The 26,108-nt window shown below is 47.7% G+C and overlaps 9 protein-coding genes across 9 annotated transcripts; 4 read left to right on the forward strand and 5 right to left on the reverse strand.

The window, feature by feature from the left end:
- Nucleotides 1–22: 22 nt before the first annotated feature.
- Nucleotides 23–1,636, reverse strand: PEX2_021290 (fungal specific transcription factor domain-containing protein; the record flags this gene model as incomplete). Its single annotated transcript, XM_016739404.1, has 3 exons — nt 23–872; nt 927–1,085; nt 1,137–1,636. 3 exons carry the CDS (start codon nt 1,634–1,636, stop codon nt 23–25), a joined length of 1,509 nt encoding a protein of 502 aa, XP_016599314.1.
- Nucleotides 1,637–3,173: 1,537 nt separating this feature from the next.
- PEX2_021300 (Aldo/keto reductase) lies at nt 3,174–5,934 on the forward strand (the record flags this gene model as incomplete). The annotated part of the gene is made up of 6 exons (XM_016739405.1): nt 3,174–3,259; nt 3,297–3,560; nt 3,619–4,070; nt 4,689–5,383; nt 5,438–5,769; nt 5,823–5,934. 6 exons carry the CDS (start codon nt 3,174–3,176, stop codon nt 5,932–5,934), a joined length of 1,941 nt encoding a protein of 646 aa, XP_016599315.1.
- Nucleotides 5,935–6,226: 292 nt separating this feature from the next.
- Nucleotides 6,227–7,524, reverse strand: PEX2_021310 (uncharacterized protein; the record flags this gene model as incomplete). The annotated part of the gene is made up of 4 exons (XM_016739406.1): nt 6,227–6,662; nt 6,726–7,170; nt 7,234–7,270; nt 7,330–7,524. The coding sequence occupies 4 exons, from the start codon at nt 7,522–7,524 to the stop codon at nt 6,227–6,229; spliced, it is 1,113 nt and encodes a 370-aa protein (XP_016599316.1).
- A 2,795-nt stretch (nt 7,525–10,319) lies between these two features.
- On the forward strand, nt 10,320–11,738 carry PEX2_021320 (Major facilitator superfamily domain, general substrate transporter; the record flags this gene model as incomplete). Its single annotated transcript, XM_016739407.1, has 2 exons — nt 10,320–10,384; nt 10,433–11,738. 2 exons carry the CDS (start codon nt 10,320–10,322, stop codon nt 11,736–11,738), a joined length of 1,371 nt encoding a protein of 456 aa, XP_016599317.1.
- Nucleotides 11,739–12,914: 1,176 nt separating this feature from the next.
- Nucleotides 12,915–13,865, forward strand: PEX2_021330 (dienelactone hydrolase family protein; the record flags this gene model as incomplete). The annotated part of the gene is made up of 4 exons (XM_016739408.1): nt 12,915–13,032; nt 13,094–13,265; nt 13,319–13,466; nt 13,533–13,865. 4 exons carry the CDS (start codon nt 12,915–12,917, stop codon nt 13,863–13,865), a joined length of 771 nt encoding a protein of 256 aa, XP_016599318.1.
- A 1,027-nt stretch (nt 13,866–14,892) lies between these two features.
- PEX2_021340 (Major facilitator superfamily domain, general substrate transporter) lies at nt 14,893–19,261 on the reverse strand (the record flags this gene model as incomplete). The annotated part of the gene is made up of 5 exons (XM_016739409.1): nt 14,893–17,132; nt 17,212–17,277; nt 17,862–18,274; nt 18,327–19,059; nt 19,117–19,261. The coding sequence occupies 5 exons, from the start codon at nt 19,259–19,261 to the stop codon at nt 14,893–14,895; spliced, it is 3,597 nt and encodes a 1,198-aa protein (XP_016599319.1).
- Nucleotides 19,262–19,609: 348 nt separating this feature from the next.
- Nucleotides 19,610–21,167, reverse strand: PEX2_021350 (acetylornithine transaminase; the record flags this gene model as incomplete). The annotated part of the gene is made up of 3 exons (XM_016739410.1): nt 19,610–20,677; nt 20,740–20,976; nt 21,036–21,167. 3 exons carry the CDS (start codon nt 21,165–21,167, stop codon nt 19,610–19,612), a joined length of 1,437 nt encoding a protein of 478 aa, XP_016599320.1.
- Nucleotides 21,168–21,423: 256 nt separating this feature from the next.
- On the forward strand, nt 21,424–21,840 carry PEX2_021360 (succinate dehydrogenase assembly factor 4; the record flags this gene model as incomplete). The annotated part of the gene is made up of 1 exon (XM_016739411.1): nt 21,424–21,840. The coding sequence occupies one exon, from the start codon at nt 21,424–21,426 to the stop codon at nt 21,838–21,840; it is 417 nt and encodes a 138-aa protein (XP_016599321.1).
- A 256-nt stretch (nt 21,841–22,096) lies between these two features.
- Nucleotides 22,097–23,260, reverse strand: PEX2_021370 (hydroxymethylglutaryl-CoA lyase; the record flags this gene model as incomplete). Its single annotated transcript, XM_016739412.1, has 2 exons — nt 22,097–22,921; nt 23,006–23,260. 2 exons carry the CDS (start codon nt 23,258–23,260, stop codon nt 22,097–22,099), a joined length of 1,080 nt encoding a protein of 359 aa, XP_016599322.1.
- Nucleotides 23,261–26,108: the final 2,848 nt, after the last annotated feature.

Below are 26,108 nucleotides of genomic sequence, written 5' to 3' on the forward strand. Positions count from 1 at the left end.
AGTTATGTACCTCAATATGAAATTATTTTGACAGAGATGAAAGATTATACGTATCGAACTCGAAATCACCATTAGACCAATCAGGATCAAAGAAGGCCGTCATATCGTTCAGCTCCGGATTTGCATAACCTTCTGTACCAGGCGTGAGATGCGATAACGGACTAAAAGAAGACAGCTCTACATTCCCACTTGCAGATTTGTCCTTCTTTAGTGACTGCGTCCAGTCTTTGAATTTTGAATAGGCAGAGACAGAACTCTGGTCGTTTTGCGGCTGCAAAATGGAATCTTCTTCGGGAATGGTTAGAAGCTGGCTGATAGCTGCTTCGATAGACTCGAGGTATGATATCTCGGATTCTGAAGAGCTCCCTCCAACCATCTGACGTATGAGGCCCATTCCACGGTGCAGCCCATCTTGGAGCCTCTGTGACTTCCCCGAGTTGAGGCTTTCTGCAAGGATGACCAGAATAGCCGCACGACAAGCACCAAATTCATTGTAAGAAGCACGACAGAGACCGACATGGTCAGATAATGATTGTAGAGTGTTAAGAATGTCCAAAGCACTCGATACGCAGTCGTCCACCAAGACTGACCGACGCGTCCGTCCGGGATCATGATCTGCACCAATTATAGGTTCACTTGGCTTTTTTCTGTCATCAACAAATATGAAGGCACGGCCCATGTAGACATATATAAGCAGATAGCAGAGTCTGAGATGTGAGTTTTGTCGGAAATTCGGACCTTGCGAGCATAAGTCTCGACATTCTTCAGTGGCTGGGAGTGAATCCCACCATTGCTTGATACTCGCCCTTAAACGTAAGAGCCGCTCTGAATATTCAGACAGAAGTCTTTTCGGGCATCTTTTGAATTGTGTCCTATGAAGTATCAGTCTGTATTTGATGGACTGTTCAACATTTTGAGCCACTTACAGTGTTTCGGAAATCTCTCCCAAGTATGAAATCAATGTATGGAACGCCATTAGGTTGGCAAATCGTGGTGACTCAAAGGTAGAACAGTCCCTTGGCATATCGGCATTTATCTCCGATCGCGCGATTGATATAGGGCGTCCATGCATGATGCTGACATATCTATGAAGTATTCGTTAGCTTCCCTCTAAACTGCCCTCTGATATATCTTACTTTTCAACAGTGTATGCTGTCCAAAACAACCGATTTCGGAGTTCGATAGTTCTAGAGTCACAGTTGCCTCCTTCATATTTGCGATGCATTCCATTTTGAATGGCCATCTTCATTGCAAGGCCGTAATAGGTGTATGCAAGGCCACCCGTGGAAACAGGCAGTGAATATGTGGCGAGAAGCAGGAAGACCTGCACACTTTCGTGGGAAGCAACCAAAAGAACATCTGGAATAAGCTTGCATGCGGCGTGATAGAAGCCTAGCCCGACTGAGTCCTCAGAGCACAAGTTGAGTTCTTCCGTGATCTCTGACTCGGGGTTTGGTTTTTCATCCTCCATATGGGCTAACTGAGTTCCAATAGCCAGAACGACAAAAACCGAGCATACCCAGGGAAAATCAATAGCCGTATATTTAGTTGTTGAGCTGTAACAGAGGACTACCTTCTCTTCAATCCATTTTCGCTCCATGTAAAAGGAGTTGATCTCAGCGTACTTGAAGAACATGTTGATGAGAAAGTCGGCAATGGGCCTCGGTGGCAAATGTATCATTGTCTCCACTATAACTTCGGGTGATGATTGAAGCTGGGTTGGTCTCCAGTATTCTTTGACCTGTTGTATATCGTCAGATATGCTTGACCCTTTGCGGGGAGAGATACAGACCCTCGAATCAAGCTGATCTATTTGGCAGCTCATTTTACGGCGTAATTTCTGGGAGAAGTTCCAATGTGAAAATTCCCCCGAGTAATGCGCCAGATTGTTTGACACAAAATGAACATCGAAAGACTCGTTGATATCCAGGGCAGTTTCCGGTAGGGTGGTGTTCGTCGAGCTTCGTAATTTGTCCGCAATACGACCTATATTCTCCTCGTCCAAAGGCACATCCCCAAGGAAATGGCGAGCAATATATTCAAGGCTTTGTATTCGCCGATTCTCGTCTCTCGGAACAGACGCGACGGGGAGGGAAGAGGAGCAAGGGGATGTCGTTGTTGGAATCGGCTGGCCTTGAAAATGGCATGGTCGTCCTAATCGCTGACATCTCCAGCAGGGTTGACCACCCTCGCACTTCTCCTTCTGCTTTCTGCATGTCTCGCAACTTTTTTCTTTGTTAATGAGAGGCGCGATATGAGGCCGAGCGGTAATGTACTTACGCTAGGGAGGCGCGTCTCCTCTCCCCGCGCTTACGCTTCGTCCCATGGTTTTGTTCTTGATCGAGGTTCATGGAAAGAGCAGGTAAATGCTAGGACAGTCTAGTGAAAGTCAAGAAGACAGCTCTGGAGAGACAGGGGAAATGTCAAGACCTCGCGAGAGCTGGTTCTTATCTCTTATCAGACACTATGCGGGGCCCACGGGTAAATTGAAGGCTCGGGACGTCTGTTTTCCCAACTGACAGTGAAATATGGACAATTGAACACCCTATCCATCGATTTGAGGGGACGAGTCTGGTCTCTTAGACCAACGCAATGGAACAATTTGAAAGAAGGGATCTGTTGCTATCGAAATGACGAGACCATCCGAAACAACCGAGAAGAGCACAGCCCATGAGCTACCTACCCTTATCCTCATTTCGGGGAATCGAAGGTAGATGAGCTCTCAAATTTGGTCACCAACAAGATAGGCAGCTAAGCCTAGTCAAAGCTATACCTGGACCAGATTGCAATGATCTAAATCTGAAATCAGCCTGAGTTGCATGTAGTTAGGAAGGCTAGGCTATATGGCCATATAGACGAGCTATTCCAAGTCCTGTCGCTGTCCTACTAATCAACCTCGCCATATTAATTTTATGATTGGCTGACAACGAGAGGTCCAATACATCGCATTATCCTTTCAATCCGGGGGGATGCGGGCTTTGTGCACTCTAAAGTCTATTTTGGCATGGGTTTGTTCCCCTTTCATCTCCAACCTCACATGTCTCAAAATCTTAGCACTTATTCGTCTAAACCTACCTTTTTGGATTAGGTCACTTACGGGTGTGTTTATTAACCTATACGTCTATCCGCCCATTTTGTCACACCATTATCCATAGCAACACCTGTGATTCACCATGGGCTGGCCGACTCTCTCGCTGAAAAATGGAAATTTTATTCCCATGCTAAGCCGCTACCCCTTTATTCGCGCGTCGGAATTCCCGTTTGACACCTTCGTCAAAGTTGGGATTTGGGACCAGGACTGCGTGGTACAAAGACGATCCCAATGCTCCCATCAACCCAGAGCTCATTGAAGTGCTCAAAACTACCGTTTTAAAAGGTTTCATTCATATCGATGCTGCAGATTCGTATGGAACTGAAAGAGAAGTTGAAATTACTATCAAAGAGAGTGGTATTCCAAGAGACAAGCTCTTCATTACCACCAAGGTCCTCAAAGGATGGAAGGATGCTCGAGTGGCGTTGAACGATAGCCTTCAACAGCTACAAGTTGACTATGTGGAAATGTACGAACCCTTATTGCGATAATCGCTTTTAGTGCTTGGGCTGACGGGTAGTAAATAGGTATCTTTTACATAATCCCTATGTTATCCCTACAACTGCAGAAATTCAGACCGCTTGGAAGGGACTCGAGACTCTCCATGCCGAAGGAAAGGCCCGGAATATTGGTGTATCCAACTTCCAGCGCAACCACCTTGAGGCCTTGCTGGAGGATTGCTCGGTTGTTCCAGCAATTAATCAGCTGGAATACCATCCATATTTGCAACGGGCTGATGATTATGTGCCTTGGATGCGTGAGCATGGCATTGAGATATCGTCTTTCAAGACTCTTGCACCGATCACTGTCGGTAAAGGTGGACCTCTAGACTTACCTCTATCGACCATCGCCGCTAAACACAACACCTCAACAAGTACGGTTGTTCCGAGGTGGGTGATTGACCAAAACGTTGTCGGAGGCACGCACCCTGGAGATCCTTATATCTTATCAGATATGTATAACGGTAGCCAATCAACTCGTAGGTGGAGTATATTAACCTTCAAAACTGCCCACCTCGAAGGCTATGATAGTTTATTATATACGGAGTACGTTGAGTAGAATTTAGACAAAATAGACAATGTTGTAGATAGATGGGTATAGCAAGTACAAAGTACCTAGGTAAATGGAGAAGAATTCAATATCTAATCCCCAGTCACTTGACATCCCAGCCAGAGCAAGAGCACCTTCCTTCCTTTGCCACCGAACTTTGTTTACTTTTTGTCTTCCCACTTTTCTGCTCTGCTGCTTGCCTTTTTCTCTCTTATGTTTCTCTTCTCTTCACACCACTGTCTCATTGTCTCATTCTTCACTCATTGCCACTCCACCTACACACGGCTTGGATGAGCCTCCACAAAGCATCCGCTTCATGTTAACTCGATTTGACTGATCCTCGACAGACAAGATGACAGCTGGGGCCTGTTACTGGAGTGGTCACAGCTCTTACTGCTGTCCTTGCCGTGGCCGAGGACAGCCCGATGTGGCTGAATCTTCATCGATCTCTTGCCTGGAGTGCGGACACCCACTCAGAAATCATTATAGAATTGGGCGTAAGCAATTTTTCCCCCTCTCTGTTGATTTGATTTTAACGCTATTTTAGCGCACCCAAGTGATCCCAGTGCCAGCCAGGTCTTCCTACCAAGACACCAAACCGTGAGAAAGCTTGCCAATCGCATCCATGAACAAAGAGTGGTCCTTGCTCGTGGGACCCCCTCTTCGGGAAAGACCTTTCTCGCCCGATCTCTTCACACCTACCTCCGTGGACAGGGAGTCAAGTCGATTTACATCAGAAACTTCCCCCTCAGTTTAGAGGGTGGTCCCTCCGCGTTGCATTACCTGCTCGAGGCCTGTCACATCCAAGGTTTTGCGGCACTTGGACACAGTTTTCTGCGCGACAATTTTGTATTTCTCATCGATGACGCACACACGACATACAACAATTCAGAGTTGTGGTTGATTCTGAATGCGATGAACCAAGATCACCTCGTGAATGTACCAGGGGCCAGTTTCTGTATGTTCAGTGCCTTCGGTACCCCGGATAGGGGTGTAATGCCACACAACATGGGGAGTGACTTGCTAGTATTCAATGAGCACCAACGTGTTTTCATGGTCGAGCGGTTTGCCGATGATATTTCACTCTTCTACACCACAGAAGAGGTCGATCTCTACATGGAAATGCATTTCCAAGCTCGAGGTTCCGATTACGAAATTTGCGATATCTTGAAAGATACAATCCATGGCCTAACTGGCGGCCAGCCTGAATTGATGGATGCATTCATGCATCTCTGCGACATGGTATGTGATCTTCAAGCATTTCTAGTATTTTCTATTGTATTAACATATTGCTAGTTGTATGAGGCCTTCTACAAGGATGACGAACTTGACATAATCAGCGAGGATGACAGCGAAATTACCCAGCTATTTGAAGTTCGTGGCATCCTGGAAGTAACAATCGCGGCAATTGTAAACTTCGCTGGTCTTCCGCTTTCGCCCGAGACCTTTTTCCCTCCTGAGCAGGAGTTTGAAGTTCTTCGCCAAGCTCAGCACGCCCGCGGCCAAGGCCTATTGTTCGACCCGCAAAGTGAGGCTATGCTATCATGCCTTACGAAAGGTTGGCTACACATGGAAGAGAACCGAGAAGGAGAATTCAGATGTTGCTTTCCAACCATGTTTCACAACAGGTACGAGACATGATATCTGCTCGATCTTGACAGGTATACTAATAATATACTAGGCTCGTGGAGTACCTCATGGGAGTCCAGGATCTCAGATATCCTACTCCTCCTACATTGAACAGAGGGGAACTTGAGTTAATGTTTCGCATGCGAAACATGACGATTTCTTAGAGGGATTCTGGTTCTTGTGAGTAATAAAACAGCGTTTGGTGGAAATTTGACTAATGGTGAACATTCGGCTTTTCTAGGTTCGTTAAACGATGTTCCTCAAGGGGCTGGTGAATTTCTTTGGGCAATGAATGACGAACGTGAATGCGACGGATAGCTGATCATGCTGCGTGGCCGGTCGATATCAATCTTCTACCATGCTATCATGTGTGCAATGTAATTTTATTTTGTGGGGTATTGTAATAATTCAACTTGATTTAAATTTGACCTGATTCCAATAGCTTCGGCGAGGGAATCACGCCGTTTGTTCCACAGAATACGAGATTATAACCTCGTTTTTAATCTGAATCTTCGAGTTGGACAATCCCAGATCATCTTTGCTACCCTTTCCACGTAAGAAGTTTAATGGCCAACCAGGGAAGCTGGTTAATTGAGCCTCATCGTCGTGAGACCCATATTCCTCATCTTCAGATGCATGTTGTCTCGAACGACGAGTCTGAGAACCCCCTGCACCATAATAATCTTCTTGTTTCTTGGAACTCTTCTTGAACCCCAAAATTGCCCACCAGCGACGAAACAAGGGTGAAAAGGTTGGTAGACAGGCGCATACAATTCCGATGAAAGGCTCGACGCAAGACCACATGAAAACGGGGGCAATTGTCCATGAGGGATCTTTAGAATGTGTATGTTTGTACAAGAAAACAACGCGAACGACACCGGCGATGCAGACGCTATAATAACTTTGATCAGCATAGTTACTCAAATCCCTGGGATCCCATGAAAGATTGACTTACAAACCACCGAGCAGCAAGATACTAGTAACTGCAACGCGCTGGGATTTGGGCATTTGCAATCTCCAGATGATAGGAAGTGGGACACACAGAATCATGACATCAATGAGGACAGCAGCAATACCATTGACAAAGAAAAATTGAGGGATATCAATACACATCCCATTGGCCGTGGGATCCGTGTATTGCTGCCAAAAATATGATGTGGGGCGACATGCGGCCGCAATAGTGACTATGGCAGCGACGAAATAGCCTAGGATGATGGCCATGGCGAAATATAACGACCAACGCAGATTAAAGATATGATGATAGAACATAACGATTGAGGATTTGGTCAGAGTGACCGTTGTCGAGTAGATAAAAACATGTGCGAAAAGGAGCTTCCAAAGAGAGACAAATTCGGAATCAGTGAGGGCTTGTTGGTGCCATCCATTTTTGTAGTTGATACCTTTATAGAGAAGGAGTCAGTTAGAAAGGTTGAGATGCTGGATATATCCTTGGCTTTACTTACTGATGATCACGCATATACCAGTCCCGTAGGCAAATAACTAGAAGATAGATAAGCCACCAGACCAATGGATAGTTATAGTTATCACTGTACACTCACCAAAGCAGCAAAGATCAAAAAGTCATCAAGACCGAAACTGGTTTGAGATGTCTTTGCGCGTGTATACACGCGTAAAAGAACGGCTAGGGTTCCAATAATCATCAGAGTAATGACTACACCCAGCATTTGGGTTTGCTGGTTCTCGGCAAGGTCAATGCCTGGAGGCACAGGCCCAAAATCCCCAGTGGTTTCCATGGACACAAACAAACCACATGAACCAAGTGTGGATTATGTGGATTGTAAGTCTCCAGGATTCCAGTGGAATATATTTGGATACTATTAGGGATATATTTACTATTTGAATACTATTTAAATATCCAAAATATTTAAAAAATATTGAAAAATATCTCAAAGATTTCTAAAAAATTTCAAATAGTATACATCCACATCGGGCTAGTCAGCTGTCAAAGAAAATGGTTCCAAGGTTGATTGTGGGGCTCAAGCGAAGTCTTCCGTCGCGAGATATCCCGAAGGTCAATCTATGGGCTCTCCAGGTCGAATTCTTGGTTTCTATGAAGTTCGTATAAAACATGAGACTTCCAAGGTTGACTCATATTGTAGGCACTAAGTGACATGACTAAGATATTAGAAGATGATAGAAAACTCAAAAGCTTCATGGGATCGAGGCACGGATGTGTAAAGGTTCCAAAGTTGTTCTGTGCGCAGTTTAAACCCCGATGCACATCAATGTGCAGAATTTTCACCCAATGAGAATAAAACCAAATAATAGTCGATCCATAGAATCTGACAGCCAGAGTGGGGGCCAAGTTCATCTATACCATCCATCAACGCCAGGTGGATCTCAAACCACCACTTTGCCGTAATCTCACACACTTGACAGGTGAGATTAAGTGAAACTAAAGCAGATGACATAGTACATTCCTCTTTAGGTTACTCTGAACACAATTCAGGTACATTTTCCCTGCTTCTCACTCATTGTTTGAAATGACAGGGATCCATTTTGTGGGGAGAGCCGCATTTTCCTGAGTCTAGATCCAACTTGTTGTCAATAGTATGGATGTTGGCGGAATATCATACGTTATTTTAAAATTACAAAAATAGGACCATGACGACCAGCAAACGATAGATCCAAATTCTATGCAGCACACTATTTTTCTATATTTTTCTATATTTTTCTATATTTTTCTATATTTTTCTATATTTTTCTATATTATTCTATCTAAACGAGACAGGCCAAACACTTTAGTCGAAATTTACCATACTGAAGTATATCAAGTTGCACAAATTTCCATCTTAGCTCTAGTCTTTTCCCCAGATCTCACACTCACCATCAACAATACCCACAGCCTCATAGCGATTCCAACATCCCTCGGCAATCCCTCGGCGGTGGAGTGCCATAGGTGGATCTCCCGCACATCGTACGTTCGATCTAGAGTTTGCTGTCGGAAATAACCTCAACGCGATGCGAACGAATGGCCTTTCCGCGCGGGGTTTCCGCTCTCTGGTATGGCACCACCGACCTCATCATGTGGGGATACAATCGATATGATGTCCAATATTCACGGTCATCTGCTATTATAACCATGTTCTAATTGTTTCCCAAGTGCTTGCTACATGAGTCGACTACTGAGGTGTCTTCAGAAGATAGCATCTCTCTTTCCTTAGATAGTTAGTCTAACCACCTAACCACCAATAAATGATCACGCGATCAGTGATATACGATTTGCTAGATTCTACTCTCCTTTCTGCCACTTTCATCAGTGCTCCACCCAGAGAAGCGTGCGCGTGCGGGTGGGTTCGGGGACTTTTTGACGAGGCATCTGATTTTTCTCCTTTTCCTGGGGATTAGTTACATGGTCTAGGCCTAGTCACTAATATCTCGCAGCCGCAGATATTCTCAAAAATGAAGTTCTTGCAATGTTCGAAGCGGGGTGCCGTCTTTACCCGCCAGGCTAACTGAGACACAATACTTCCAAGTGGAGACAGAGAAAACCGATAGTCCCCGACCAGTTCAAGAAGTAATCATGCCAAGCCCGATGGTGTTGGTGGGCTTGGCACGATTATGGGTAACCCCTTGTCGGTTGTTCCTGGAGGCTCAAAATGGTACGATTTTCGGGGAAGATGAGAATAGGGCAGCAAACCATGGGAGGTTTCCCCATTTACAGCAGGCAAGCGCGTGTGTCCAAAATTAAATATTTCCTTCTCTATCTTTGTCAGAGTATGGCTGACGTTAACAAGTTCTATTTGACGTAGGGTAGGGTTTGGTGTCTGCAACTATTACTTGTCTACTGCGAAACTTCGACTCGATTCAGTTCTATCCCAAATTATTTTTGATCGTATCTCGAGAATATGCCTTTAACCATTCTATACTACCCACCATCAGCCTGGACGAAGTGTAGTGAAGACATATTCCAAGCTGTCTGTTGGTCCTAGAAGAGCAAACCATGTCTTCATTTGAACACAAACATAAAATACTTACTATCAGTCATTACCGATAGCAGCACAAAAAACAAGATGAAATAATATTTAAGTTAGCAATAGATAGAAACTCATTTGAATAGTAGCCCAAGCCAAATTCGAGGCTTCCAATTCAATGAAAAAGGACGACTCAGGCAGCCCTAGAGGAATTGCTTGCCTACATACAGTTATCAGACCCGTAAATCTTTATGTACCCCTCTGAGCCCTTCTTTTGTTTCTTATCATCAAGTTATATGAAAGGCTTCATGGCAGCAGCAGTGGTCTTCATCTATATAATTGCATTCGAAGGCTTCAGTCCTCTAGGTTAGTTCTCTCGACGGGTATACCCCGCGATGACTCAGAAGGTTAGGGTTAAACCGGGTCTACGGTTAATATAAGCTTAAATGCCAAGAGCAATCAACTTCCTTTTCAAGGACTTAAATGTTCTTTTTCTTTCACTTCGTTTATACACCATCATCACACACCAGACTCCACATACATCTTGAAGCTCACAATTCAACACTACCCATTCACTCCTAGCATTCAGAAAACGCACTAGACTGCCATCAAAGATGGAACATACTCTAGCGCCAATACATGTCGATGGAGGCAGTCCCGCAACCTCACGAACTCACCTGTATGTACCGCACTCGTTACCATGAGAACTGGACTAACACATCCGCAGGCAACCGACCATCATCATCCTCGCCTCGACGACCCTCGTCTTTACAGGATGCGGAATAAACTTCGCGTTTGGTGTCTTCCAAGAGCTTTACGACTCTATGTCAAAGGAACCAAACACGCCGTTCACCGGCTCAACACCGGCGCAAATTGACCTGATCGGTACCCTCTCAATCGCACTGATGACAATCGGCGCTCCATTCGCAACAGCGTGGACAAAGCAATACCCCCCTCGATATGTCATCTGGGCTAGCGGAATAATTCACTCAAGCGCTTTGCTTTTTGCAAGCTTCAGTCAACACCTATGGCAATTCATCCTCACCCAAGGGGTTCTGCTCGGCATGGCCACATGTCTGACTTACATGCCCTCTGTAACCGTGGCACCGACCTGGTTCACACTGCACCGCGGACTAGCTATGGGGATAATCCTCGCAGGAACTGGGATTGGTGGTGTTGCATGGCCACTCGCTTTTAGGTACCTCATTGAGTCCGTCGGATTCCGCAACACACTCCGTGTCACTGCGGGGATCTCGTTCGTACTCATTTGTGGCTCGGGGACATTTATACGATGGCCTGCTAGCCAGATCACTCGCATTCAAGCCGAGAATGCCGCTTCTTCCCGTTCCTCGACCTTTTTTCGCCTTCCCTTGGTTGACTGGCGCGTCGTCCGAAGCCGCAAATTCGTCGCTCATGCTCTGGGTGCAGCCTTGCAGTCGGCTGCATACTATACGCCGGTGTTTTTTTTCGCGTCATTTGCACGTACACTAGGTTATTCACAAGCAACATCGGCAAACTTCATTGCTATCTCTAACGCTGCAAATGCGCTAGGCAAGGTCGTCATCGGTCACGCAGCTGACCGGATGGGGCGACTTAATACCCTGGTATTAACAACCCTCATTTCAGCGGTCTCTGTCCTAGCATTGTGGCTCCCCTCCTGTCTATCTGCCACGCAATCTACCGGAAGCACACTGTTCATCGCATTCACAATCTTCTATGGCATCTTTGCATCAGCATACGTTGCTCTCTTCCCGACGAGCCTGGTAGAGTTGTTCGGTGTGCAAAACTTTGTCAGTGTAAATGGCTTACTGTATATGGTGCGAGGCTTTGCGACATTAGTTGGAACCCCGGTTGCGGGTGCGCTCATCCGCGGAAACCACGAGAAGAGTGTTGGCCCACGAAGCTATGAGAATACCAGCATTATGGTCGGTGTATTGCTGGTTGTGGCGACATTGGCTGTGGTTTGGGCGCGACTTGAGGCTACCCTTACCATTGATGCTGCAGCGGGGCGTAGAATGAAGTGGTTGATGTGAATGTTCTTCATGCGCAGAGATTGAAGGAAACATGTACCTCACAATGGCATGTACTGTACATTTGCAACATTTATCATTATCAAGCAATTCAATCTATTCATTTCTCCCCTCGGGTTGATCAAAACCGACAGTTCATCCACGATCTAACGGATATAGCAGGTGGAGTTGGGAATACACCGATCAATGCCTCGTAAATTCCTCGTATATCTCTCGGCGTGAATAACCCAGAATCATAGAAAGCCTTCAATGCATCCGCCTGTGCATCGTGCATGAGCATGTTGATTATGCGATCCTACTTAGGGCCCGTAAACCCAACCTTCCTAATTGCAGCTCGCACACGGTTTATACCATTCTTTCTTCTACCTTAGACCCATAGCCCATCGGTGGGCCCACAACCCAACCCATTTGCGGGTTGGGCCCGGGTTGGGCTTTGGGATTTGTGGGCCATGCGGGGGTCTACCCCTTAGCCTGGGGTCCAGTACCAGCTCCTTCTTTTCCCCTCCTTTGATGCCCAATACATCATACATAATATGCATTGTGCTATCCTTCTTTTGATATTTAGCCCTATATAATGGCCCTATCATGGTCCTGTTTAGAGGTGTCATGTAACTACTCCTGCTTGACCAGAGGTATTTAGTTAGCATGTATGAAAGGGGTCTCGGTGGCTGTCCCATTATCTGAACGATTGGAGTCACAATTTTGCTGTCGATGGTTGCATTAAATCCGGGCTCGTAGATTGTATTTATCTAAGTTCAATTGGGGGGATGAACAGACCTCGGCCCTAGAGCTGTTAGTAGTAAGCGGTACATACCTGACAGGGATATCTGCAAGAGAACCCGTGGTAGTCAAAAGGGGGGTTCTCCGATGCTCCGATTCCTCCGATTCTTCCGCTGCATCGAGGAAAGGATATAAGGCGACCGAACTCTACATTCCAAATTTAGGATTCACCATCCTCTCTTTTGTATCTGGAATTCTGATTCAATGGTTCCCCCGCTCCGTCTCCCGCGCCGTGCTCCGGTCGCGCCTGTGAATGTGTCGAGAACAAGCTCCACGGGACCGACATTGCCCTCACAGACAAGTATAAACAAAACATCTCGCCCGGCATGTTCCCCCGGGCTTTCTAGTTGTTCATCCCGGAACATCCCTTCGCCCCAAATTCGAGCCCAAATCGCACCCATGTCTACAATGCAAGCAACTCATGGCCACAACCAGGCCTGCTGCAATATCCCACCTGTTATCTCATCGGGCTATGTTCCCAAGGGCTTCTATGAGGATCTCGGTGGAATGAAAACCTGTACATGCTGACGGTTCCTCCAACCCGTTTGTAACATTAGGCTAACGAGGACCCAACGCAGATGTGACCGGGCCGGAGGAAGCCACCAGAGGAATTGTCGCTGTTTTCGACATCTTTGGCTACTTTGATCAGACTCTCCAGGGTGCCGATTTCCTGGCAACCAGTGACCAACACCAGAAGTACAAGGTGTTCATGCCTGACTGGTTCAATGGCAGCCCGTGCCCTGCGGAATGGTAAATCTGGCTACACCACTCAATGGGACGACCACTCACAAAGCCGGAAATAGGTACCCTCCAAACACTGAGCAGAAACAGAAGCAATTGGGGGAGTGGTTTGGTAGAAACATGCCACATGGTCCTGCAGCTGCACTGCCTGGTTATATTGCCGCCCTTAAGGCTGCGAATCCCTCTATCAACTCATGGGGACTTATCGGGGTAAGTTAGCTGCTTAAAGAATACGTCATGCTTTGCCAGTTTATCAAGACTAATTAGAACATATAGTACTGCTGGGGAGGTAAAGTGACCGAGATCGTGACTGCTAGCGAGGACAACCCGTTCAAGATTGCTGCCGCCTGTCACCCGGCCATGGTTGATCCCTCCGGCGCGGAGAAGATCCCAGTGCCATATATTCTACTGGCATCCGGGGAGGAATCCGCTAAAGATGTGCAGAAATTTGAAAAGAACCTGAAAGTACCCAATCATGTGGAGATCTTTGGAGATCAAGTCCACGGTTGGATGGCTGCGCGTGCTGATCTATCTGATCCCCATGTACAAGAGGAGTATATCCGGGGCTATAAGACTGTGCTGGAATTCTTTGGCAAGCACTGGGATTAGGTTAGATCGGGTTTTAGGTGTCTACACCTTTTTCTAAGATTGCTTGCGTAGCCAGGTTCAGAGATTGAATCTCTCGGCTCTTTTAAGACATCATCTGACACTATTGCCATCACTTCAACTTAGGAAATAAGGCCAGGCTTGATATAAATACAACTCCTAGGTGTAGCATCTAACCAAAGGTTTAGACGGTATCTCATCTAGACGAATCGAACCTCAAAGGCTCTCTGTTTGCGACCAGCTTCAAGGAACAGATGGCACTTGCGTAATCATTCTCACGGCAAGGTGTGAAATTATATAAAGTGAGATATTAGCTGTCAGTTTCTGCATCGTTGCGCTGCCATTCAACCCCATTTAGAGCCTGAGATATTGCCCTGTGGGCTTTCAGAGGGAAGTGGATACATCTCTCCTCATTGACCTCTTCACCTGCGAATTATGAGCACGCAATGGGTAATAATCCGGAGGCGATATTGATTCACTGTGACCTTGGCATCTCACGCTCGCCAACCATCATCATCGCCTATCTTACGCGCAAACTGCGCATCCCGCGAATGGAGACGTTGGAATTTGTTAAATCAAAACAAACAACACCAAGAGTCAGACCAAGCCGAAATTTCACTCGTCAACTTCAAGTCTGGGAGGAAGTTGGATATAAAATATGGGAGAAGGAAGAGAAAACCGTCCCAAAGCCGGCATAGAGAGCGTTTCTGGACGATCAGGCAGCCCTCTTGAAAGGGACTCACCCGGGCATGAGCCACTTGCGCCCCTAAGCTTTCTTGATTAGAATGTCTTCACATTTCTTTCTCATATCGCAGCATATTCTCATAGCCTTCCAAGGTTCTGCTTCTACATCTCACCAACATCTAGAGAGATCGAATTACCAGGGAAATCCTACATAAACGCATACACCGAAATATACATCTTCCAGTCCAAGTAGAAGGCATATATTTCTAGTACACATATGCTGGGGCTCACTCTAAACCGAAAATAAATCCCAACGTCAGTCGTAAATCGTAACCCACATGGCCTCTCATAGCCCAGGAGTCTGTGCCCCCTCCCCGATCCCCATCAACCCGCCAGCGAGCCCGTTCATCCGACGATCCAGTAAATCCTCTTCACTATCAAGAGAAACAATGCTCCGTCCTCTCGGACGGACTACACCCGGGCTTTCTGGAGCACTATTTGTCTCATCAGGATCGAAAGGATCAGAACGACCCGCTCTCTCTAAGCATCGAAGCTTAGCGAGGAAATCCTCCTTAGCATTGCGGTCATCTCCCAACGATGTAAACCCAGTGACTCGCGAGGAAGCAAAAGAGGAACGTAATCTTCTTCGACGCGTGCGGTTCTCAGATTTGGATGCAAGTGCATCCTCGCTACCAGCAGCGGACGTGATTTTGCTCATGCTCATTTCCAATGGTCTGTCATCATCACCGGAGGACTCGCCAGTGAACTTGCGATGGTGATTACGTTTCTTGGTTGCAGCGTTTGCTTGAATGTTTGCAGGGCCGGACAATTTGAGGGAAGTATTGGCATTCAAAGTGTTCATACCCCGATCTGGGTAAAGTAAATCCGCCTCGGAGTTGTCCGTCTTGATTTTCTGGGACAGATTCTCCAACCAATCCGCGCTACGGTGGATATACTTCCACGCATCGGGGAAGAAGCCAGCCATCTGCATGAATCCGTGGGAAATACCAGGGATGAGGGAGACCTCAACATGGTTTCTCTCGTTGAAGGCGCGGTTGGCCCTCTCCAACCCCAGGTCCTGGCGCTCACGGAACTGATGTAGCTTCGCTTGACGCAGTCTTCCTGCAAATACTACCGTGTCGTCAACCAGAGGGTCACGCTCTCCGGTCATGATGTATGTTTTCGGAAAGCGGGCAAGTAATGCATCTGGGGCCAGGACGGGAGACAGGAAGAAATCGGTGTTGAAGTCAGGACGATGGTGGGGTCCAATATATAGAATGATCATCGCCCGCGTCATTTCAGGTGTGAGGATGCGGTCGTGGACGTAGGTGATCATGGACGAGACGGCTAGTCGGGTCTTGATTGGTGTGACTTTGTCTTCTGCTTTAGCAACAGGCTTTGGGGCTATATCCTCATTCTTCTGGAGTTTCTTCTCCAACGACCTGGCCGCTTGATTGACCACATTGGTATCTTTGTTATCATTTTCCTTCTCGGGTGGCGAGATGGCAGTTAGGTCCTCTACCGAGCCACCTGGTGATGTGAATGGTGTGAGTTTACGATATTGATCCTGTTTCCGTTGCAGAACACTCCGGTTTGTCTGACGGGTGCTCTTCTCCTGGATCAATGACATCTGCTCATCGCTCATCCAACTCTCGACCCTCATGTTCAACGCGGGGTATCCCAAAACCACACCATCCGGGGCCGGGAGCACATCCTCTCCACGCCAGCCTTCAGACATTGCAGACTGCAACACCATTAAGGTCATGCCCACTGCCAGGTTGCCACCGGCACTCTCGCCAGTGACAAGAATCCGAGGACGGGTCTTACCACTCAAACCCATGCAACGACCGTTTGTAGCAATGATGCTGTGATATACATCGTAGCATTCATGCAGCGCATACGGGTACGCAAATTCCGGTGCCTTCTTGTAATCAATGCTGAGGATAGGAACCTTGAGTCGTCCTGCCCAAGACAACAGCTTGTCCTCTGAGTTTCTAGGACTCATAGCCACAAATCCACCACCGGGTACATCCAGCACGATAAGACTCTGATCTCGGAGTGCACTTAACGGACCGTCGAAATACAGCCACGCATGCACTGGGTCAGTGTAAACAGACTGCGCCGGGCGAGGAATGCGGATCGCTCGAGCTGGGAATTGGGTCATTCGCGGCCGTACCAGCTTTGCCAATGACCACAGGTAGGGACTGGTGGCTTTGTTCCAAGACACACGCAGGTGCTCCAGTGTCAAGGTAGCACGGACCCGGCGAACCTTCTCGTCCGCCTGTTCGGCAGCAATCAGATAGTAAGCTGTGAAGACTAATGACGCTATATCTCGTAGCCATTTTGGCTTTATGTTCATCGCGGTCCAAAATCCAGCATCCAAACCCGTGGTAATCCATGTTGCTCGAAAGAATGACCGCGAATACATATTTGCCAATGGTTCAGGGCATTCGAGCCCGACGATCTTGGCGAAGTTTCGGCTGAGGTAGAGCCAGAGGAATATGATAACTGTTGTCTGCCATGTTGTCAACTTTCCCGTGAAGCGGGATGAGAGGGATCGAATAAACGGTGGGCCATGTTTATCTGCTCTGTTGGATGTTCAGCGGTTGGAACTTCTCGGACCGATTTGACTTTGATATGCCGTACCTTAATAAGTAAACTGACCAGAAGGAGACAACTGCAAATACTTGGATCTTGCGGAAGCGGGTTGAAGGTCTCCCCAAGACATGGTCTTAACATTGATTAGCTTGGTGAGTTGCAAGCGGGAGTTGTGTTGCAAACCTATCATTTCTCAAATTTAGGGTTGAGTCTAGTCAGTCTAACCAGTTCAGCCTGTGATATGCAGTCTATGTGAAGGCAGGATAAGAACGCATGAAGGGTCGAGTCTAAAGAATAATCATAGTCAAGCAGAACCAAATACTAGAGACAAAGAGACAATTTTAGACAAGAGTCAGCCACAATTATCCAGAACATAATGCCGTCAATCAGAATCGTAGTTCATATAATGCAACCTTGTCATTGGAGAACAGCCCTGGGGGAAGGGTGAATCACATGTCAACGAAGTCCCACATTCACATGCCAGTGACGACATCAGCTGACAACCCCAGGCCGGGGTTGATTTCAGTTGTGTATTTTATGTTTTTATGAAGTATCTATGGGATATATGGATATATGGATATATACCTAGGTATGCGCATCGCAGATCTCCAACTCTGTTCTAGGTCTTTTGCCGGCAATAATCACGTCCATGTCCAACCTGCCAACTGCACAACCAGACCTCCCACCCCATGCTGAGGAAGCCCGCAATACAGATACCGCCCGAGTCACTGACAGTGGTAGCGCCTAATGAGAATTCACGGTCTTCCTTAGGAACACGATCGGCAATCTCAGCAAAGGTATTGACATATACCACTCCACCGAGGAGGCCCTCCCAGAAAACAACGATGAACACAAGCCATACACTGGGAATAAAATCGAACATGGCATGGAGGGTCAGCAACGCAAGGTTGGCCACCTGCAGGAGCGATGGCAGGTACAGATTGTGAATGCGGTAGAACGGGGTCGAAGAGCGGGAAATGAAGACGCCAATCTGATAGATGGCATTGTAGGTCGGGTAGAACGAGCGGAAGTGCTCGAAGGGCGATTCACTCAGGGGGAAAAGTAGAGTGGGAGCTACACCTTGGTTAATCACATACTCGGCGATGTACACCAGTAGCATTGGGACCATACTATATATCTGTCAGCCTAGATTTGGGAGAATCGAAAGAGTCGGATACTTACAAAGGAATGAATAGTCCCTTGATTCGATGCAGATTGATGCGAGCCTGGTCCTGCCAGGAACTACCTCCGTTGACATGGGTAGACTTATGGGCCGGGGCATTGTGCGACACTCCCAAGAGCCCCTCGTGTTCTCCACCGGCGCCTTCATCTATTTCATCTTCCTCAATTTGGCCACCACCCTCAACGACGCGATATCTATCAGCGTCGGATTCAGCAGATCTCAGAGGTGACATAGGTAGCACGACAAAGAAGCTCAGAACCATAATGGCCGGTAAGCAAGCCGAAACCAATAACGTGAGATGAACGGATAAGCCCAGTGCCGAAGTTGCGAGGGCATAAGCACCAGCTCCGATCAGCCCAGCGGCGCCAGTACCACTCCCCCACGCAGCCAGACTGAACGGGCCATAGAAGTGTGTGAGACCCACAAAGCTCAGCTCCCCAGCACCGGAAGAAAAGCTAGCCAGGATGATTCCTGCGATCTTGGATGATATCGATCCCCCATCGGTATAACCTGGACTCATGGCGACGACCAGCATGCCAACAGATGACAGGAAAACGAAGACGAGGATACGCATCCAATATGGGACCAGGTGGATGAAGTACGGGGCGACAAGTTTGGTCGCGAATGACGGGACCACGTCCGCGAGGAGAACGACGCCTTTGGGTACATCAGGTCCGACTAGATCTACAGCTGCCGAGAGGATGATCACATATAAGACATTGTTGATAAGGCCTGCCGGGTATGGGTGTTAGCTAATTTTGATCAACTGGGCTGGTTGAGGGTGTGCACCGAAAAGCCAGAAAGCGACACAGACTCGAGGGTCTGCGCCGCTAAAGGCACCACTAACACGGGCGCCGAATCGTTTCCAGATGGAAGAAGGTTGTTCTTGAGAGGCACGCGTTGCGGCATCCTCATCGGATGCTGTGAGAGGCATTCGGTTGTTGCGTTGGGGTCTGATAAGAAGCTACACCAAAGATACAAAAGATATTCAGTCCATAATTTTTTCTAATTGAATAATATTCAGGAGAAACAGACAAGAGAGGATACGGGGGCACATCGAATCAAGCGCGAAGAGTGACGACTCCTTATCTCCGCGCGATCCACCGCCTTCCGCCCTACACGTGGCTTAGAGTGATCTTGTCCACAAAAAAACAAGGGACACACGACACTTTTCCTTTATTGCTCTAGTTTCTATGATGAGAATATGTCTTGTCATATCCAACGCAATACAAGATGGTATAAAGGGAAAACAAAATCATAACCGGCATTCAGGACAAGACACTTATGACTTGGCCACGACCGAATCCACAGCCTGCTCCAAAATCCGCAGACCAGTCTGAATCTGGTCTTCGGTGATCGTCAGGGCAGGGACGAATCGGATGCAACCCTCACCAGCAGTGATGATCAACATGCCGCGCTCACGGGCAGCAGTAATAATATCACCAGCCTTAGCGGTGTACTCCGGGGCGAGCTGAAGACCCAGGATCAGGCCGCGCCCGCGGATCTCGGAGATCACACCTGGGAACTTCTTCTGCATGGCCTGGAAGCCCGAAACAAAGAGATCGGACTTGACCTGGACGGACTGCTGGAGCTCTGGCTCAGCGAGACGCTCGACGATGTGGTGAGCGACACGGCAAGCCAATGGGTTACCGCCGAAGGTGGTGCCGTGGTCACCGGTCTTGATGTGCTGGCCAACCGTCTTGCCAGAAACAATGGTGGCACCAATAGGAATACCGTTACCAAGAGCCTTGGCGGTAGTCAGGATATCAGGGTGGGCAGCCTCGCCAGAAGCTGGGGCGAGAGAGGGGTGAGCGTGGGCCCAGAAAGTACCGGTACGGGACAGACCGCATTGGATCTCGTCGAAGATCAAGACGGCACCGGTCTCGTCACAGCGCTTGCGGAGAGCGGCAAGGAACTCGGGAGTAGCGATGTTGACACCGCCCTCGCCTTGAATAGGCTCAACAATGACACCGCAGGTCTTATCCGTGATCAGAGTCTGCAGCTGGTCGATCTGGTTGTAATCTCCATACTTGAATCCGGGGATCATTGGCGAGAACGGAGTCTGGTACTTGGGGTTGGGGGTGGCCGAGAGGGCGCCCATTGTGCGGCCGTGGAACGAGTTCTTGAAGGAAACGAACTCGTGCTTATCACCTGAGGGGTCCAGAGTGCGGCCAGTCTTGCGAGCGAACTTGATAGCGGCCTCGTTGGCCTCGGTTCCAGAGTTAGAGATGAAGACCTGCGAGGCATCGCGCATGGCACCGGACTTCTGAGTCAAATCAATCAACAATTTACTCAGAGCACCGGTCCAAGGGTTGTGATAGAGGTTTGAAGCGTGGATGAGGGTTTCAGCCTATAATCAAGAGCCTGTTGTTAGCAATTGATCCCTATCCAATCCATAAGTGTATGTCGCACCTGCTCCGCAATAATTTTTGCGATCTCCGGGTCACAGTGACCAAGAGAGTTAACTGCAATTCCCGCAGTCAAGTCCAGATAACGTCGGTTCTCCATATCCCACAAGTAGCAACCCTGTCCCTTCATCATCATCGGGGCCGGGCGAACATAGGTCGGGACCATGAAAGGAGCCCGCTCATTAATGAAGGACGCTGTGACTGAGTCCGCCGAAGGGTCGGGGTTGGGCAGTGTTGACTCCTATGCGATTGTTAGTTCTCACATTGAACACTGTCCTGGAAAATTTGTGTCACGCCTACCTTGACCTGGGACTTCGCATTTTGAGGGGCATTGGATGTAGTCGCGAATCGGCGCTGTACTGGTGACTCGAGAGCAGAGACGAATTTGGATGCGCGAGGCAGACGGCGCGCGGCCATACGGAGGGCAGACATGGTGAATTTTTTATTTATAAAAATAAGAGGGGTTTAAAGACAAAAGGCTAATCTGCAGCAAAACAGAGACGGGGATTGTAAAAAAAGCGACTGATCGGATCAGCGAACTACCGGGAGAAATAAAAAAGGCGATATCGGGATCGGCAGTCTTAGTCACATCAGTGGAGTGAGTCAACAACCGGGCGAGGTCCCGAGATCTCCCCGTACATCGTTCAACTACCTCATTGGACATATCATTCCCTCATACGCAAACACAATGGTGTACTCTCTCGTTATTCGCCGTTCAATCCTCTCGGCTGCCACAGCCCGCGGTGCAATCCGGCCACTATCCACAACTCGGTTCCTGCGCCAGAGCGACGACAAGCCCATGCCCTTCTCAGACTCCCCGGCTCCCCCGCGCCTTCCCAAGGAAGAACAGGAGATATTTGAACAGCTCCAAAAGCGCTCAACTGGAGCATTCAGCACACCTCAGGTCAATCAGTCCCCACAAGCCGAGATTCAAGCGGATGGCAAAGGTGGCGAGCTTCACCCCGATGCGCCCAAGGGCCTGAAGCCTGAGTTTGAGGGCGAGAAGAACCCGAAGACTGGAGAAGTTGGTGGGCCAAAGAACGAGCCTTTGCGATGGGGCGCAGCTGGCGATTGGAGCTATGGTGGTCGCGTCACTGATTTCTAAGGGACCTCGGCTTGACCAGAGATATTTGCATCATGTTGGCGTTGGTGTTTCATGCCTAAGGATATAATGTCTTCATATCTGAAAATGGAGAAGTGGGTGTTTGGTTCTGATTGACTACATCTACAGTGTACATAACAAAATGGCCTGGGCTGACAATGCAAAGCATATTTACGTGTGGTGCTGCCAAATATGTGAACCCGTTGGGAACTAATAAACACTCCGAACAATGGCAATCACAGGCCATAACGCGAATTGATCAAAGAGACGCTTTTTCTTCCGCAAGACGGGCGAGAGTCGCCTTTCCAGCCCGGCTCCCATTAGCTCGGCCCAACTCCCCACTAATCCAATCTCCAATCTTCGACATCTCATCCAGACTGATCCCTGTGTGCATCCCCAGGCTGTGAATAGTGTGCACGATGTCCTCTGTCGCCACATTCCCTGTCGCACCCTTGGAATACGGGCAACCACCAAGCCCACCCACGCTGCTATCGAAAATACGGACACCATGCTCCAGGCCGACAATTGTGTTCACCAAGGCCTGTCCATAGGTATCATGGAAGTGCAAAGCCAGGTCTGTATTAGCGATGCCAGCAGCATGAAGCGCTTGCAGAAGCTCCATGGTCCGGGGTGCGGTGCCCATACCCGTTGTGTCCGCCACTGAGACCTCATCCGCCCCCATCTCCAGCAGCGTGGCAGTAATATCAGCCACCTTGGCGGGATCCACATCGGGGCCTTCGTAGGGGCATCCTAGTGCAACAGAGACATATCCGCGTACCCGGATATTCTTGGTCTTTGCTAATGAAACAATCGGCTTGATGCGCTCGAGTGACTCGGCAATGGAGCAGTTGGTGTTGGCTTTCGAGAAAGCTTCCGTTGCTGCTGCAAAAAGAGACACCTCCGTAGTTGTCGCTACCTTTGATGTCTCTCCAGTCGCGTCCGCATGGACTCCTGTGTTATCAAGGATCTTGACTAAGCTCTCTAGTCCTCTGATGTTGGGGACAAGATAGTTGTATGCGATTGTAGATTGCGCTTGTGGTGGTTTTGTGAGAAGATGCTCGCAGATCTCAGCTGTGCTTTCCATCTGTCATAATGTAACCAAATCGTCAGTTTCCTGTGCCTGAAATCGCCGTACTGTATTGCATGATGACGCTTGACAACATCATACCTGGGGTACCCATTTTGCGGGCACAAATGAGCCAGCTTCAATGGTCGTAACACCCGTCTTAGCCAGTCGCTCAATCAACTCAAGCTTTGTTTTCATTGAAATGGATTTCTTCTCATTTTGCAGTCCATCTCGAGCGCCAACCTCCACGATGCGGACATGGTCCGAGGTTAACCGCGACTCGGTCGCGAAGCGGCGTGCAGAATATGGAGACCTTAGGGCAGAGAACAGACTCAATCTGGGGCGAGCTGTTATCATTTTAAGGTTATGCCAATTTGTATTATCAGAGCAACCAGAATTGTAAAGGAAATAGCAGGTAAGAGAGTTAGCTTTGAGAATGGAGGATGAGGAGTAGGCCGAGAATGCGGAGAGCGCTTTCCCTCTTCCGGACTAGTTGATCACCCCACCTCTTGCTGAGTCAGTCGGCCGCAAAGTGGACGGTCCTCCAGGCATGTACAACATAACATACCTTGGTATCTACATATATGTAGGTAGTTATGGATAACTAGTCAGCGGCCCTAAAGGGCATACATGATTTATATGGCTTCAATTTTTCATCTACCTATATAGTGAATTTTCTCTGCCACTTCTTGGCATTCTCTTTCGAGAAAATGAAATGTCACTTCAACTTTGGCGGGCCGGAGAATGCTCCAGACCAAGGTCAGTTTGTGACAAAGTTTTCAGAACGGAACAATATTATTATGAGTTCTATCCACTAACTGAATTATTCCTTTGGTTGCTCTGGCGTCATCCAGTACGTCCCATGCTTTTCCTATGTCCCGTGCAAAAGTAATGTCCATGTATTGAGCGTCCCGATAGCAGTGCCGTCCACTCCTATTCAATGACAGATAACACCACCACCCAGCATTCTAGAGTCTCACTGATTACAGTCATATCGAGCACAATTTATCTCAAGATGACCCTCGACTCGTCCAAACCAAAATTGTGCTGATAGACTTAATATACACTTATTGCACCACGTTAGGGAATGAAAACGTTTTGATTGTTGAATAGAAGTTGGCCAAAAAGTTAATCTGCACTATAAAAATTTAGACCGTTTTGAGATGTTTAAGTTAACGTTGCTAACTACTATCTAGTTTTCTTTGCTATTGACATGCTTCTCTACAGTCTGTTTCGCAGTATTACATCTTGTATACTACAGGTATCTTTATCTTTAGACTCGGCTTTTACATGAATTAAATGTCATTCTTTTTTTCTAGTCCTTTTGTCTGCATGGCGCGCCTGAGAAGGATCTGCATTCCAATGACCTTAGACATTAAACATAGAGAGCACACACACTTGCATCACTAAATCTTCAAAGAGCAGTAGTCCAGATATATTCCGGCTCCAAGCAACATCGATTTTCGGAAGATTCCTCCTTCCAAAGGGACTGCCAGAGAGAAAGAGCAACTTTCGTCTCAGGGCAATCGATGATTCCAGCGGCAGAGGTCATACATGTCATGTCGACAGTATATCCACATGGCGATGATACAACCTTGTAGGTTTGTGGCTGGCGGCTGCACATCATTCTAAAATCAGCACTTTGGCGCATATCAGGCGCCGTTGTTATATATTTTCCCAGCTCGCTTTCGACATAGGCCACAAGTTGTTCTATTAAAATCACTTGTGACAATTTCGTGATAGTGCCGAGAGCTGTATTAATTCCTGATTTGCAGTGTTTACCGGGATAGATCTTCTGAGAATATTTCGTTTCTTGTAACAACCTCAGTAGCTAATCGGAGCGCGTTACTATTCTCGAAGATATCATTCGAGCTGTAATTCGCCACCAGTGCTTGCATAGTAAAGATTCTGGAACAAAGAAACGATACCAATCAAGCATTCCACTTGCTGCTCTATTGTGTTCCGCCCCGGTCCAAGAGACCGAAGGGCAAATTGGTGGGCTCGGAGGTCCTTGCTAACTTCAGATCTGACCTGCATACTATCGTTAGCTTGATTAAGGCTATCGTCTAAGGGGCAATGGCGACTTTACCGATGAAAAGGCCTAGCGCGCATTTGCGGTCACAGTCACTCGAATACGAATCCTTAGTGCTTCGATTCCAAAACTGTCACGGCCAATAATACTCCAAGGGTGCTTTGTGAGATGCTCCTCTTCAGCTGCATGTCGATTTATACCTCCAAGTAGTTCACTCTGTCCGAGGTTTCTGACAATCACCCATCCGAGTCTTACTTGAATATCTTTGCCTCTGATGAGATCAATGACTTTTTCCTCCGCGCCCTTATCTACCAAATCGGGCTTGGTTAGGCCTCCAAGTACATGTAACTTGAATCTTATCCTCCTTCAAGGACAGTACGGTCGTCTGTCCTGAAGACTACTTTACCTGGCCCAGCACTTTTATTCCTTATCATCGTTATAATTTTAGCGAACACCTACTTTCCGAATATACACCAGGGCTGCAGGTAAACTTGACCTGCATTTCACCATACGATAGAATCAAACACATCATTGTGAGCTTGCGCAAGGTGTCCCCACATGGCGTTGTCGCAATCGTAGCTCCGATGATCGTTAAAGGTCCGCGAATCACACGCAAAGCAATACCACATATGTCCATGCGAGTCAACGTCCCCAGGACGACCGGGCCGCCTAATAAAGCTTACATGGCAGCCTCTAATGTGCTCAATCACCGCATGACGGTCTTTGAAGTCTCTATCGTGCTCCGTACATGTAAAAATAGGCATAACTGTTGGCGCGGTCAATGCTGTTTATGGTGATGATTTGGGACGGTCAGAACGTACCTTCTTGAACTCGTTTGGCGTTTTCGGGGATTTTTAAAGTGAAAGTTCCAAATTCCTGTTCTCTTCGAACTCAGGCTGAGGAAATGGTTGAAGCTAGCCATTCAAGGTTGGGGGTGGGGGGTTTGTCATCCGCAGACCGTCTAGCCAAAATGTATGACCCGTCGATAAGCTGATGCCGTATCAACTCTGTGAATCCCGCTTACATCTGTTCGTGTTTATTTTTAGCTTTCTGGCTACCGATGGTTACAAGGGCGTTCTTTGAAGCAAAGTGATTGTCTTCGAAATGATGATAGCGAACTTTTGTTCCGAGATGGGTAGGTTCCACATCATTATTCTTATCTGTCATTTTGTA

This window comes from Penicillium expansum (assembly GCF_000769745.1).
Source record: "Penicillium expansum strain MD-8 chromosome Unknown contig58, whole genome shotgun sequence".
NCBI classification, from domain to species: Eukaryota; Fungi; Ascomycota; class Eurotiomycetes; order Eurotiales; family Aspergillaceae; genus Penicillium; species Penicillium expansum.